The sequence below is a fragment of the Brassica napus genome, chromosome C1, assembly GCF_020379485.1.
Source record: "Brassica napus cultivar Da-Ae chromosome C1, Da-Ae, whole genome shotgun sequence".
NCBI classification, from domain to species: domain Eukaryota; kingdom Viridiplantae; phylum Streptophyta; class Magnoliopsida; order Brassicales; family Brassicaceae; genus Brassica; species Brassica napus.
In genome coordinates this window covers 21,651,632-21,666,092 of record NC_063444.1, presented here as the reverse complement: position 1 = coordinate 21,666,092, position 14,461 = coordinate 21,651,632, and the positions used below count along the sequence as shown (strand labels likewise).

At 31.3% G+C, this 14,461-nt stretch overlaps 1 protein-coding gene across 1 annotated transcript; it reads left to right on the top strand.

The window, feature by feature from the left end:
• Positions 1 to 489: 489 nt before the first annotated feature.
• Positions 490 to 5,127, top strand: LOC106418773 (small RNA degrading nuclease 1-like). Its single transcript, XM_048743777.1, has 13 exons — positions 490 to 674; positions 719 to 818; positions 2,918 to 3,097; positions 3,192 to 3,269; positions 3,360 to 3,428; positions 3,527 to 3,670; positions 3,772 to 3,888; positions 3,970 to 4,039; positions 4,220 to 4,320; positions 4,442 to 4,573; positions 4,666 to 4,788; positions 4,860 to 4,961; positions 5,041 to 5,127. Exons 1-13 carry the CDS (start codon positions 490 to 492, stop codon positions 5,125 to 5,127), a joined length of 1,488 nt encoding a protein of 495 aa, XP_048599734.1.
• Positions 5,128 to 14,461: the final 9,334 nt, after the last annotated feature.

The window sequence follows — 14,461 nt, the reverse complement described above, 5'->3', positions numbered from 1 at the left end:
CTCCCCTGTTGCTCATCCCTCTTTTTTCCCGTTGCAGGTGAGCTTGCCGAGTAGTTGGATATCTGGACGGTTTGGTGTCTTGGGATAATTGTATTTTATTTCGGTTTTAATTAAATTTTTGATTTAATGTATTTGTTTTTTTTTTAAATTATAAACTTGTTTTATTTGGAAATTATTTGATTAAAAGGTTTGACATTTTATTCGGTTTTATAACTCAGTTTAATTTGGTATTTTAGTGGAAGTAACACGCGGTTCTCAAGAGATGAGGAGACGGATGTTACAAAGATGTTATTTGTTTATGCATTTTTTGTGATTTGGAAATATCTATAAAACTTGTAAATCCAACGATCAATATATGAAATATATATATTTTCGGTATTATGTTCTTGTGTTGACGCGACACATACGAGCTTGTCTGCTATTGCTTCAAACTGCAAGAAGCTGGAACGGTTAGCTCTTTGTGGGAGTGGTGCGATTGGAGATGTAGAGATGGCTTGCATTGCGGAGAAGTGTGTGGCGTTGAGGAAGTTTTGCATCAAGGGGTGTCCGATTATGGATGTTGGGATCAAGGCGCTTGCTTTGGGCTGTCTTGATCTGGTGAAACTGAAGGTGAAGAAGTGTATAGCTGTTACAGGGGTTGTTAGGAGTGGCTGCGTGAACGGAGGACTTTGGTGGTGAGTATGGATGGAGATGAGACCTAAGGCCCGCTCATGGTAAGTGAGAATGGTGGGAGAGGTCTTGAGACAGTAGTTGAGGAGGTGCTGACGCCGGTTGCTGATCGTGATGGCCTGATGGGGATGCAGAGGTTGCAGGTGGTGGTAGGTTAGCTATGTTGAAGACAAAGTTACTTGCAAGTAAGAACTTTGTGGCTTTCATACTAAGGAGATGGTTGCAAAGCGAGGCTACTAGTCCTACTTGATGACTACGTCTTTTTCAAAAACAAAAAAAAAACAAGATCTCGATTCTCTATTATTTCTTGTTTATTTGTATGATCTTAACAATTCAATATCAGTGTTTCATGTGATCATGTATGTTATTATTATCCCTTAGCATTACTAATCATTTCTTTCTTATTCATTTTAATCTCTTAATCTGCAGAATGAAATATATGATCAAATGTGTATGATAAGTTTGGAAGACATGCACAATTGTGAAGGAAGAGAGTTTAGCCAACTGAACCTGTTAATCGATTCAGTGTGGCTACTATATACATTTTGAGGTGTTTTCATGTGTATTTTGCCGTTTGCTAAACAAGTTGTTACAAATGTTTTGGATAATCAGACAAGAAACCGAGTTAAATACAGAATCTGTTTATCTCGTTTGTATGTGAAAACAAAACCCCACATCTGTATCGGTTTCTTTGTTTGATGTGATCTTCACGATCCATTCATTATCTGTTTTTCATGCTTAAGCTAGTTAATACTAAATAACCATCGTTTTAAAATTTTATCTTTGTAACTAATTGAACCCTAGCCGTCAAGAGAAAAAAGAAAGTTTGTTTTATAGTTTTAAGCTGATGGTCGGAGGCTTTTATAGCTCGGACATCAGCTTGTTTGTTTCGTTTTGCTTCTCTTTATTTGATTTGTTAATAAGCCGGATTTAATGATCCAATTCCACTTTACTTCCGGTCATTTGGTTTGTTTTATTGATAATTTATTTTAAATTTGGCAAGTTTTTGATTGCTCTTCTGTTTGTTTTTTCCGATAGATTTGGACTGACGGTTCAATTGAACCGCTTAGAAAATGTAATTGACAGATATACTATCGTTGATGGCGATATGTCTTATCGGATTCAGTCATTGATGGTTCTTCATTGATGATGATGAAGTTTTTGTTGCATGAAATTCTATGGAACGCTAATATATTTGACTCTGTTATTTATCAATAGAGTAATATAAAGAGTTGTATTGTTTTGGTGGCTCCTACTAAAGTATTAAAAAGAGAGCGGTAATCGTTCTCAATTCAATCTGAAGTGTGATGTTTTTGAATTAATGCAAAGATTATCTTGCTCGAGATTCAACTATTTCAAAAGCAAATATGAAATTTTTTATATGAAAAAATCTTTAGTAATTCATACACAAAATAAATGAGTGTTTACTTTGAATCTCTATTGTTGTATCCATTTTTTACATTTGTTTTGTTAGTTTTTATTGTTTAAAACTCTTTGACTAAAGCGCTTAATAATATACAATACAACGTTTTTATGGATATTTACATATGCAGATTAAGTGATTTTTAAGGTTTTTGCACTTGGATTAGGAAAATACAAACTTCTATACAATTTATCTTGATTAAATAAAAGTATCAGTAAATGAAATTAATTAAACCAATAAAAAAAAATCAGTATTTTGCAATTGGTCACAAAGTTTAAAGGATATTAAATTATATCTAGAATAATGAAAACATCAATTATTTTGAAATAAACTTTTTTCTTCTAAACACCACTTAAAGTGATACGGAAGGAAGGAGCAGTAATTGAAAAAGAAAGTTCAATTCTCATATCATGCATGATTTCAAAAATTGTGAAGTTGGAACGTTTTGTCTAATTCCAAGAACCAAAGAACTCTCAGAATAACACCATTTACGAAACATGTTGGAATGTTTTCGAGATTATATAGTTGTTGGAAGTTGGTACGTTTTTTTGTATGTTTAAAAATAAACATACAAAATGGGTTCATTTTCCCAAAAACATTCGCTGACGTTCTTTAAAAACCCAACTCTTGTTTTCATTTTTCACAATATAACTTAGGCCAAAATCACTACCTTACTTCACATAGTCGACGGCACTAATGGATCATAACCTAGCTACCGCCGAGAAGGATGTCCGTATACCCTTTTATCTTTTCATTTTAATACTTTTTAGGCTGAGTTACATTCTATGTATTTTACGTTACATCACGTTAACATTTTCGGACTAGGTGTTGGAAGAGTTGATGAAGCTAGCGCAGATTCGAGGTCTAGGAGGAGAACACGGAGGATGGAAAGAATTTTTAGCAGTCAATGACCATAAAGATATAACACCATATGACCTTTCCATGGTTTCCCGTGACGCGTTGGTCGCTTTTCTCACTACCTTTAAGAATAAAGAAGATCTGCAGGTTTTGATTTTAAATTCTTATAACGACCAAATGCTTGCTTATTTTTACTATGGTTTAGGCTTTTAACCCCGCACTACAATTTTTTTTTCTTTAGGCTATGCAAATTCGTGCTAATAGTCTTCTAGTTAAAAAGTTGAAGCAGGAGTCTCCTGAAAATGACACTCATGAGCAGGTGAGTGTTGGATATCAAACAAAGAAAACATGTTTTAACTAAATAACTTTGCTAGTAATGTGTTTGAAAGTTATCTTTTGGGCGGTACAGATGCTTATTCGTTTGACCATGAAGCATCAGGAGTTTTCTATAGACTATTGTTTTCGGTCATACTCCAATGTTTGTATCCTCTCCTGTTTCATTATCTCTTTTTTTTTAATCTTTAACGTATTGAATATTATTGTTTATACTGTTTTTATCAAAATTACTTTAAGCAGGATTGGTTTTTATCCGATATTGGAATGAAGTCGTCGATGGTCAAGAATTCAACCAACATGATAGCTGTTGACTGTGAGATGGTTCTTTGTGAAGATGGGACTGAAGGTCTGGTTAGAGTCGGCGTTGTAGACCGTCATTTAAAGGTATAATCTTATAGTTAAATTATTTGTGAGTTTCTTGCTTTTTCTTTAAAAAAATATTAACCTGTTTCTTGACTCGTTAGTTTAAATGTTCATTGCTTTAGGTGATTCTTGACCAATTTGTGAAACCGGACAAACGTATTGTTGACTATAGGACAGTCATTACAGGAGTTAATGCTCAAGATATCGAAAAAGCTACTCTCTCTGTGGTAGATATTCAGGTATACCGTGTTGTTTTTAGTATATATATGTGAACTTTTTAGGGAAAATCTTACAGAATGTTAATTATGCTAATTGCACAGAGAGAGCTGCAGCCCTATCTTTCTAATGGTGCTATTCTGGTAGGTCACAGTTTGAACAAAGATATGAAAGGTAAATAAAAACACAGTAGACTGATTTTTTTGTTGTTAACTTTCATGTCCATTTTTGATGGGTTAGATCATATAGTTAATCATACACCTCAATTATATATATATATATATATATATATATATTTTTTTTGCCAAATGCCCTTAACTATATTGTCGTTCAAATTTGGTATGATGATCACAGTGCTGAAGATCGATCATCCTAAAGTAATCGATACAGCACTTGTGTTCAAATTTTCAAATGCAAGAAACTCGAGGAAACCTTCACTCAATGATCTTCACAAGGTAATTCTATAATTGTTTTTAACAAAAAAAAAAATTCTATAACTGTTGCATTCTATTCTTGAATTTGTTACATAGAAATATATTTTCTTACTTTTTTTCTTTCTGAAATTCATTTTTATAGGCAATTTTTGGTAAAGAAGTCCGAAAGGAAGGCGTTCCTCATAATTGTGTACACGACGCTGAAGCGGCAATGAATATTGCACTTGCTTTTATTGAGGACCCATTTGACACAACAATTTCACCATCAAAAGAGGTTTTTATCAAATGATTAATTTACAAACAAAATATATGTTTATTTTAAAATTCCTACAGTTACAGATGGAATTAATTTTATTATTTCTATAGATGCTGGAGGCTGAGAAGTCAAGACTCTTTATTCACAGAATCCCTTCCCGTGTGCCATCTGAAAAACTGAACTTTGCTCTCGCTGGAGAGTTTCTTACCAAAAAGTTTAAACTTGATGTTAAGGTAGAAACCAAAAACATGAATATATGTATATTTTGAAAGGTTCCTTAACATCTTTTTTTTTTCTTTGGCAGCCAGCAAAAACATTGGGAGGTTATTACTGTGCAGTTGCTGTTTTCGTTAGTGCCGAAGAAGCTGAGCAAGCTTTTGAAAACGTTAATGGATACGAAGAGACGGTACTGTTTTTGTTAAGGGTCTACAACGTTGTTTGAAAAGCCTTGAAATGAATATGATGGAATATGTTTTTTTTTTCAGGATTCATTTGGGTTGCCACAAAAAATGTTTGACGTAAAGCTGAGGTCGAAAAGAAATGCTAGTTGTTATGTCCGTAAAATGGTTTAAGATGAATGATGACTATGGAGTATTGTATTTTATTATAATAATTTAAGAAGAAATCTATCTTCAATCCTTTATGTTTGGGTTTCTGCTCGTATTTTATCTACTTAAGAAGATTATTATTATTTTCTTTCAGTTACACCCAAAAAAAGATTATGCTTCTTGGTTACCTTTTTTTAATTTATTGCTAAGCATCTCCAACCGGAGTATTTAAGTAGTTATCTCACTTTTATAGTAAAGAAACAATTAGAAAAAACCGGGCATCGTGGTCTGGTGGTAAAGGAACCTCGGCTGAGGTGCCCGCCATCACGACTTCGAGTCCCGGCCACAGCGGATTTAACATCCCTTCCGTTGGGGCGATGGACCCCCTACGGGGATAGTTGGGAATGTGGCTGTCCAGATACCAGAGTTATCAAAAAAAAAAAAAAACAATTAGAAAAAAAAAGAGAGTAGCAAAGTTCTCAAACTGTTATAGGAACTCATTAGAACTTTTAATACCGCGTGTTCACTTTTTTTGTCCAGTTAACTAGGTGATTCGCCCGCGCTAATGCGCGGGTTTAGTAGATTTATACAATAATGAATAAAATACATGTTTTATATAAATAATATAGTGATTTTTAAGTAATTATAATTGTATTTAGGGTTGAATCAGAAATTGTGGACACAAATATAGTGTTTATATGTTCATATAGATCACCACGGGACATCCTCCTTGCTCGTCTGCCTCACCACTAGTGCAATGGTCAGCTGTCGCTGTGGTTTACGTAAGGTCCTCTCAAATCATAGTTCTATACTGTTTTTTATTTTATTTTTGAGCCAAAGGTAGCTTTCTGCTTCAACAATATTTGTAAAACATTACCCTTTTCCATTTTTTGGTATATATATTCACATTTTATCAAAATAGAAAAAGCTTTTTCCTATGTTTAAAAAAAACAAAAGCTTTTTCATATTGTTTATTTTGTAGCTACGTAGCTGTAAGTTTGTAAGCAGCTAAATATGAAGGAGCTCAGTATAAAATTGAGTATTATGATTTATGAATTATGTCACAGAATTAATATAAATTTGGATAGTTTTTAGCTCTGATTTTACTGCTGCAGACTTTTAACACTGGGAGTATTTGGTTGTTTCATTCTGAATCTTTGTTAGATGTATTTTCTTGTTACTTGACATAATAAATTTTTTTGCTCATTCTTACTTTCTAAACCAAAATAATTTTCAAATCAGGACATGGTCCACAACAGTAGCCTAAAAAACAAAACAGAACATTAATATGAAGTCAAATCATCAATGGAATCAAACTCTCAGAGTCTAAAATACAACTTCGACCATATGTTTTGCAAAAAAAAAAAAAACTGAAACTTAGTCAATGTTTTGAAAGATTTCCTTGTATACCACGTTCATAGTTTTTCTCTGAGGTGTTCCATGTTTGTCGGTGATAAGAATTTTCAGTCCTGATCTTGACTTCACTCTTGAAACTGCAACATACAATTGTCCATGAGTAAAAACTGGTTTTGGAAGATACAAACCAACCTTTTCTAATGTTTGGCCTTGACTCTTATTTATGGTCATTGCGAAAGCGACTGCAACGGGGAATTGTCTACGGCGCATCCTGAAAGGGAATCTCGTTTCTGGTGGAGATACAAACATCCTTGGTATTAAGACCCTTTCACCACCTTCTTTGTCATTCCTATGACCCGTTATAATTCTAGCCTCAATAACATGATCAGCCAACTGAGTAATTTGCAGCCTTGTACCATTACATAAACCACCTTGAGGATCAATGTTCCTAAGTAGCATAATTATTGCACCAACCTTTAACTTCAAACAGTGGTTTGGCAATCCAGAGATCTTGATGCTATTTAGAAACTCTTGAGAATAAACCATGGGATCTTTTGGGCCTTTGTCTGATATATCAATACCATCAGAACTGAGATAGATTTTTTCTTCACCTGCTAGCAATATAAATCAGCGTACATAAGACTACTTGCCTTGATTCCAGCAAGGAAAATTAAAATTTAAATAATTAAGATGGTACCTGATAACTGTGATAGCATATACTCGTTGGTACTGTCAACATCTTGATTTCGTGGACTCAATATTGCTCTTTCCTGGAAAAAATTGGGATCTCGTTTCTCTGCAAATGATGTTCCGTAAACTTCCTTCACTATGGTTTCTATAGGATTTTCGCACTCAGTTATTAGCAAATCTTCAGGAATATCAATCTCAACCTCTCCATCGTTTGGTTGATTGATATTTCCATCACCAATATCTAGAATCCACTTAGAAAAAGCTTCAAGTTCTTTAGCTTCACTATTGGTAATTCCTGCCATAAGTCTCATGTTTTTTGTAAGTCTTAGAACCTTGCAGCTTTTCCAGAGATGTCATGAATTCAAAGAAGCCAAAACAGTCTCTACTCTGCCACCATCTGTTACTACCGGTAGAATCTGTCTAAAGTCTCCTCCAAAAACAACAACTTTACCTCCAAAAGGCTCATCGCATCCCATTATGTCACGCAAGCTTCTATCCACAGTTTCAAAACATTATTTGCTCATCATGGGAGCTTCATCCCAAATTATGAGCTTAGCTTGCTGTACCAACTCTGCATGATCTGAACCCTTTTTCATGCTACATGTTGTAAAATCGTGAACATTAATTGGTATTCCAAATCTTGAATGCGCTGTCCGGCCACCTGGTAAAAGCAATGAAGCAATTCCACTGGATGCTACGTTCAATATTATTTCTCCTAAAGATCGAATTGCAGCACCTAGGATGTTCCAAAGAAAAGTTTTTCCAGTCCCTCCAAAGCCATAAACGAAAAAAAGACCACCTTTATCTCCATGTACTGCATCTAGTATCTCTTGGTACACAGCTTTTTGCTCATCTGTTATCTTGGCTAATAGCTCTCTGTGTTTTTCTCTTTGCTCATCATGGTTGTAGTTTAGCTCGTCACTGATCAAAGTGTTAACATCAGTATCATATGCATAAGCATCTGGACGTGGCATCCCATTAAAAACTTCCAGTGAGCTTCCGTTGATAAGCAGGAGTGATTCAATCTCCGCCAAAGCTAAGCTCTTAATTTGATCCTCTGATAAATTCAAATCTGAAAGAAAAAAAAATGGAGTTCAAACTCTAATCATAAAATGATGCAAGTAAATATTAAAAATAATTTTGTATTAAATATGATCTTACTGGGATTCTTCTTTTTTCTTCTCTGGCTGTATAATATATCCTCAGATAGTATTTCCCAAGTAGCATTCCATACGTTTACTGGAGTTGTGACACTCTTGGAAAGCAATATTATAGAAAACAGCCTTCGTATACCCTTTCCAGAACTCCAAAGACTTGCCTCTTTAATAGCTTCAATATATTCTTTATCATCGTCCAGCAAACCCAATGCATAACATGCATCTTTGTATGTTTCGTGGATGCTGTTCTTATCTCTTCAAAGCTTGTTGGACCTCTGACTTTATTTAGCAAAACCCGTAAATAATAAACTTCACCTAAATCTGGTGGCACATAAGTGATCCTTCCAATAGCAAAACCCCTCTTCCTTGGTTTCCACATTCTTGTTTTTAGATGCCAAACAAAGTAGGATGGGAAGTCTGAATAAGTGAGATTTTTTGCTTCTGGATATATTGCATTGGCCTCCATCCAGGCTACAAACTTGGACTTTCCAACAAAAATGCGGTTTAGTACTTCTTCGACAGGGTCATCTTCATTGTAAATAACCTGCTGCTGACCTGGGAGATGGAACAACAGTTTTTCTACTGATGTAGTTCTATAGTGAGTAGGGAAAGCAAGAGTTCTCCAAGAAGCTTCACATGCAGATATGTATCTGAAAAAAATCAGGCAAACTAAAATTCAGCTAATGACCATGAAGCATATCTGATGAACCTGATTAGTTCTTTGATTTAATTTTCAAAAATTTGGAAAGGAATGATCATTTTCAGGGGTACATATTATTACGTACGTTAAAAGCAAACTTATTTACCTAGCAATATTTATATCAGAGAGTCAGTCTAACCATTATCAAAATACTATAGAAATAATAACAGTCTTTCCAAATCATAAATTAAAATACCTGCAGCTGAAGTGTTTCTTTATTTCATCAACAGGATCATCGCTGTCATCTTCTCTTCCTACTGATGCATTCACATAGTCAGGTCCCTTAGTAATATACTTGAAAAGGTACTTGATAGAGCGTGTTTGGTTGCACCATTCAACGTTAATATGAGCACGATAACGAAGTGATAGATCCTTATTATATGGAACGACATATCTATTGTCACAGTCAAAACCTTTCTTGTGAACCGATCTTCCATCTTCCCTCCGTTTGTAAATAGGAAATCCAGCATCATCTACTTTAGTGACTGCACTAAAAGGCTTCAGAAAGAATTTAGAACACTTGCCATCAATCATACATACATTGGCTTTATTAGCAGGTCCGCATGGCCCATGTATCATAGAATCTCCAACAAATTTATTTTATAAATAGGGAAAATATGATGAAGTTCAAAGTACAGTACTTAAAACCATATCAAATGACAACTCATAATTGATGCTGATAAATATAAAAGCCAACGACAAAATAATGAAATTTCAAGAAAACCAGTAGAAAACAAAGCCAGTTCATTTCTTCTTAAGATGTTCCACTTTCACGTTCACTTTCTTTAGCTTTTTGTTGACGAATTTTGATCTGCAATAGACAGTGGACTCGAACTTTCTCCCTTTCTTTTGGATGATGGTGTTGTTGAAAATGTCTCATATGCTTCCATATCGTGATCAGAATACATTACCATAGGTGACTGCACAAATCATCAATTTGGTTCATTGTAATATTGCTAATAAATAAGTAAACATTGAACTATAATATTATACTAGGATAAGACCCGCGCCTTGCGCGGAATTAAGTTATTATTTTTATTATATTTTGGAGAATGAAACAATAGTTTGGCTTCATTTGGATTAGGGGTGTTCAATCCAGATATCAGATTGGTTTCGGTTTGGTTCGGTTTTTTTTCGGTATTTTGGTTAGTAAAATATAACTACTATTCTAAATCCATATTTACTTTGACTTTAATCTTTCACATACTTTTGAAAGATTTCAACTGGACAACTAAATTGATCAGCCAATCTTGTTGCTTTAAATCATTAGTATTTATATATATATATATTATTTAGTTTGAATATTTATTAAATAAAAAATCATATGCATTATATTTTATGATCATTTGTAACTTATTATAACAAAAAAAATAATCTATTGATCACAAAATTTTCAGAGCGAGAATCTTCAAATTTCTAATAATATATAGACGTTTTAAAAAATTCAAAATATAACATATAAGAAAAAATATAAATGTTTTTATTATATATTTAATGTGATTTTTTAATATCTTTTAATAATATAAAATTTAAAAAAAAGAACTAAGATACCAAAATTGCTATCAAATATTTATTATTCATAATAATTAATTTTCATATATACGTTAATCATATTAGGTAATTTCGTAGCTTCTAATTAAGGAAAGTGCAAAAACAAAATTTGGTAGATTATTTATCAATTCGAATATTCGATAGTTAGTTTAATAAAAAATATAATGTAAGTTAAGATGGACCAACCTATTTTTTTAAGAATAGTATATTTTATATAGTCATTTATTAAATGTGAATTTATAATCATACAATTCTATGATCATTCATATCGTTTTATAACTGAATATTTAAATCAACGATAACAAAATTTTCAATGTGAAATCTTTAATAAGTTTATAATTTATAAATGTTTTTGAAAATTCATTGAAAGTTTTAATATTAAAATATTTATGTAATCTTATGGTATATAGTTTAATCTATATATATATATATGTTTTATTATTAAATGATATTTTTTACTCATATGGTTTTAAATCATGTGTATCTTCTTATAATATTAAATAAAAGTTCACATTAATACAATTTTATGATCATTTGTAACTTATTATGACAAAAAAAATAATCTATTGATCACAAAATTTTAAGAGTGGAGATCTTCAAATTTCTAATAATTTTTAGACGTTTTGAAAAATTCAAAATATAACATATAAAAAAATATAAATTTTTTTTATTATATATTTAATGTGATTTTTAATATCTTTTAATAATATAAAATTTTAAAAAAGAACTAAGATACAAAAATTGTTATCAAATATTTATTATTCATGATAATTAATTTTCACATATATGTTAATCATATTAGGTAATTTCGTAGCTTTTATTTAAGGAAAGTGCAAAACATTTTTTGGTACATTATTTATCAATTCGATAGTTAGTTTAATAAAAAGTGTAATATAAGTTAAGATGGACCAACCTATTTTTCTAAGAATAGTATATTTTATATAGTTATTTATTAAATAAGAATTTATAATCATACGGTTCTATGATCATTCATATCATTTTATAACAAAATATTTAAATCATCGATAACAAAATTTTCAATCTGAAATCTTTAATAAGTTTATAATTTATAAATGTTCTTGAAAATTCATTGAAAGTTTTAATATTAAAATATTTATGTAATCTTATGGTATATAGTGTTTAATCTCTATATATATATATATTTATTTTATTATTAAATGATATTTTTTACTCATATGGTTTTAAAATCATGTGTATCTTCTTATAATAAAAATGTTAAACCATTGATCATTAATTTATAACATAATAATTTTAATAGTTTTAGTCATTTATTGTCGTTTTTAAAAATTCAAAATATAACATATACGAAAAATCTAAATTTTACTTTTATAGCTAATTTGATTGTTTAATTTATTTTAATAATATAAAATTAAACAAAAAATGATGGAGGAGATATAAATTGTTATCAAATCTTTATTATTAAAATCATTAATTGTCATATATATATTAGTCATTTATGGTAATTCCGTAGGTTTTATTTAAGGAAAGAAAATAGCATATCATATCATTATATCATATAGTTTGACCAACTTATGAATCTAACAACATATAAAAATCGAATGTGGACCTACTTATTTTTTAATTGAATGTAATTGACTATCTAATTGAGTGCCACCTATGCATTGGGGCCTATTTTAATTAATACAAAAATTGAAGTTACATCTTTTCAAATGTTTCTCAATTAATATATAGGAGATTACCTGCGGTATAGGTTGAGCCTCAAATTCTTCAATCATAGCTGCATCATCAACCACTAAATCAACAACATATGCTGAGTTACTGCCTTGTTTATTATCCGGTCCAATACTGATCTTGAATAAAAGTTTCCTCCCAATTAAATCTGTTAGAGCTTGAGGCATAAAAGATGCATCTTCCTGAAAAATATATAAATATATTATACATATAGTGAAATTATTTATTTTCCATTATATATTATAAGTAAAGGGGATACCTGAGCAGCTTCATTTACTAACTCCCAAGCATATCTCCCAGTCAGTTTCTCGGCCGTTTTGTTGAACAACAAAAATTTGGTTTCTCCTGCCGATTCATCGGAGACACGGAGGACCAAGTAGAAACTATAATATAAAGAGAAACTATAATATAAAATATATTTTATTAATTTCATAACATTTAATAGTAAATAAGCTAAATGAAAGATTGATGAAAAAAAGAAGTTAATACCAGTGAATAATATCGTAAACATCATTGCACTTTTCGCAGTTGTATCGAGGGTGATGCTGATCCTCATCATCAGAATCTTAAAAATTTCATAAATTAAGAAATATTTTTGGAGTAAATATGATATACATGGCCGTGAACTTCTGAACTTCTTCTGTTTCTGGATTGAGAAAGATTTGTGTTGCGTTGAATGCATTTGATATGGAGATATTACCTAGATATACATTTAAAAATCAATAGGATCTTTAAGAAGGTACTTTATAATATTTATTATAAAAAAAGAATGAGAAAACATATACAAGTTCCATAATAGCGTAACTTACCTTTGTAATCCTTGATGCAAGCAAACTTAATAACACATATAACAATCGTAGCATTGTTCTTTTCAGTGTATTCCATAACTTTTTTGGCAAAGTTGCTCCATAAAGTACATGTCAAATGAACATTCCTACATAATAATTGTGTTAGTGTTTTTTCTCCGTAGAGTACAACGCACGTAAAATTTGGACATAAACTTACATAGCATCACGTAGAACGATATCAAGTTTTGTATTATTCTGCCCCTTTGTTTTAATGTGCTCCAATGGTCCAACATTGACAATTTGACCAATCACATATGTAATATACAAATATTAAATAATTATATTATATTATGGATTTAAATAAAATATTATTTTCGATAATAATTAAAGTGACAAAACTTACCAACCAAGACGTTTTTATCGAGCTGTCCCGATAATATCTGGTCAAAGTTTGCAAAATATTTCTGAGGAATAGTTTCTGGAAAACCATCAGCAGGTTTAACCTTAGTTGTTCGGAAGAATCCTATCTTGTAAGGATAAGGATTGGTCCTAAATTCCCCAAGATAATCTTTCAACTGGAAAGCATTGATGATCACAGCTTGACCTTCTTTCAGAAATTTTTGGTGTGGCTTGCTCAGGTCTTCTTCAACTTGAGCATGAATCCTTGTTCCCTACAAACACATACACTATTATAATAAGAACTCAATTTACGGCCTGAAATTATCATTTAGTCAAACTTTATATTATAATTAAGTAACATGTAAAAATTAACATAATACTATATATGTTTGAATGGATGAAGAGCTAACCTCTTCATCGACCAAAACCATTTCAAGGGAAATTCCAGCAGCGTTTTTGTTTGCCTTCCAAAGTACAAGAATCTGCACTTTGATTTTTTGTTTTTCATTAGCTGAATCAATGTTATTCACAAGAACAAAAGAAGAGTTTGTCTTAGTGATGATCGACATTACAAAACGCTTTTTGTTTCGTGAGGAAGTTTAGAATAGATGCATTGCACTAACATGTCGTATACCATATATATATTAGAGTTTGAGTCAATTAATGTGGTTCATTTAATTAATTCAATAATAATTTCATTCCTTTTATTCAATATATAATATATTCTCAATAATGATTTCCTTCCTTTATTGTTTTCATGTTTAATGAGATATATATAGTGACTTCTTCGTCAAGGTAAATTTTATGAGTATTAAATGTAGAAGATATATATAGTGACTTCTTCGTCAAGGTAAATGTTATGAGTATTAAATATAGAAGATACTTACGTGACACATATAATGAAAGAGTTATTGAAGAGGTGCATTTATTAAGATGAGTATTAATATTGTTAGATAATTATGTAAATGTTATAAGTATCAAATTTGATCATAATATATAATTAT

What these genes read in the sequence shown, in the direction of transcription:
- LOC106418773 (XM_048743777.1), top strand. Translation starts at nt 490, where the DNA reads ATGGCTTGCATTGCGGAGAAGTGTGTGGCGTTGAGGAAGTTTTGCATC. An exon ending in TTGTAGACCGTCATTTAAAG is followed by an intron (nt 3,671 to 3,771) that starts GTATAATCTTAT and finishes TCATTGCTTTAG; the next exon opens with GTGATTCTTGACCAATTTGT. An exon ending in TCTCTGTGGTAGATATTCAG is followed by an intron (nt 3,889 to 3,969) that starts GTATACCGTGTT and finishes CTAATTGCACAG; the next exon opens with AGAGAGCTGCAGCCCTATCT.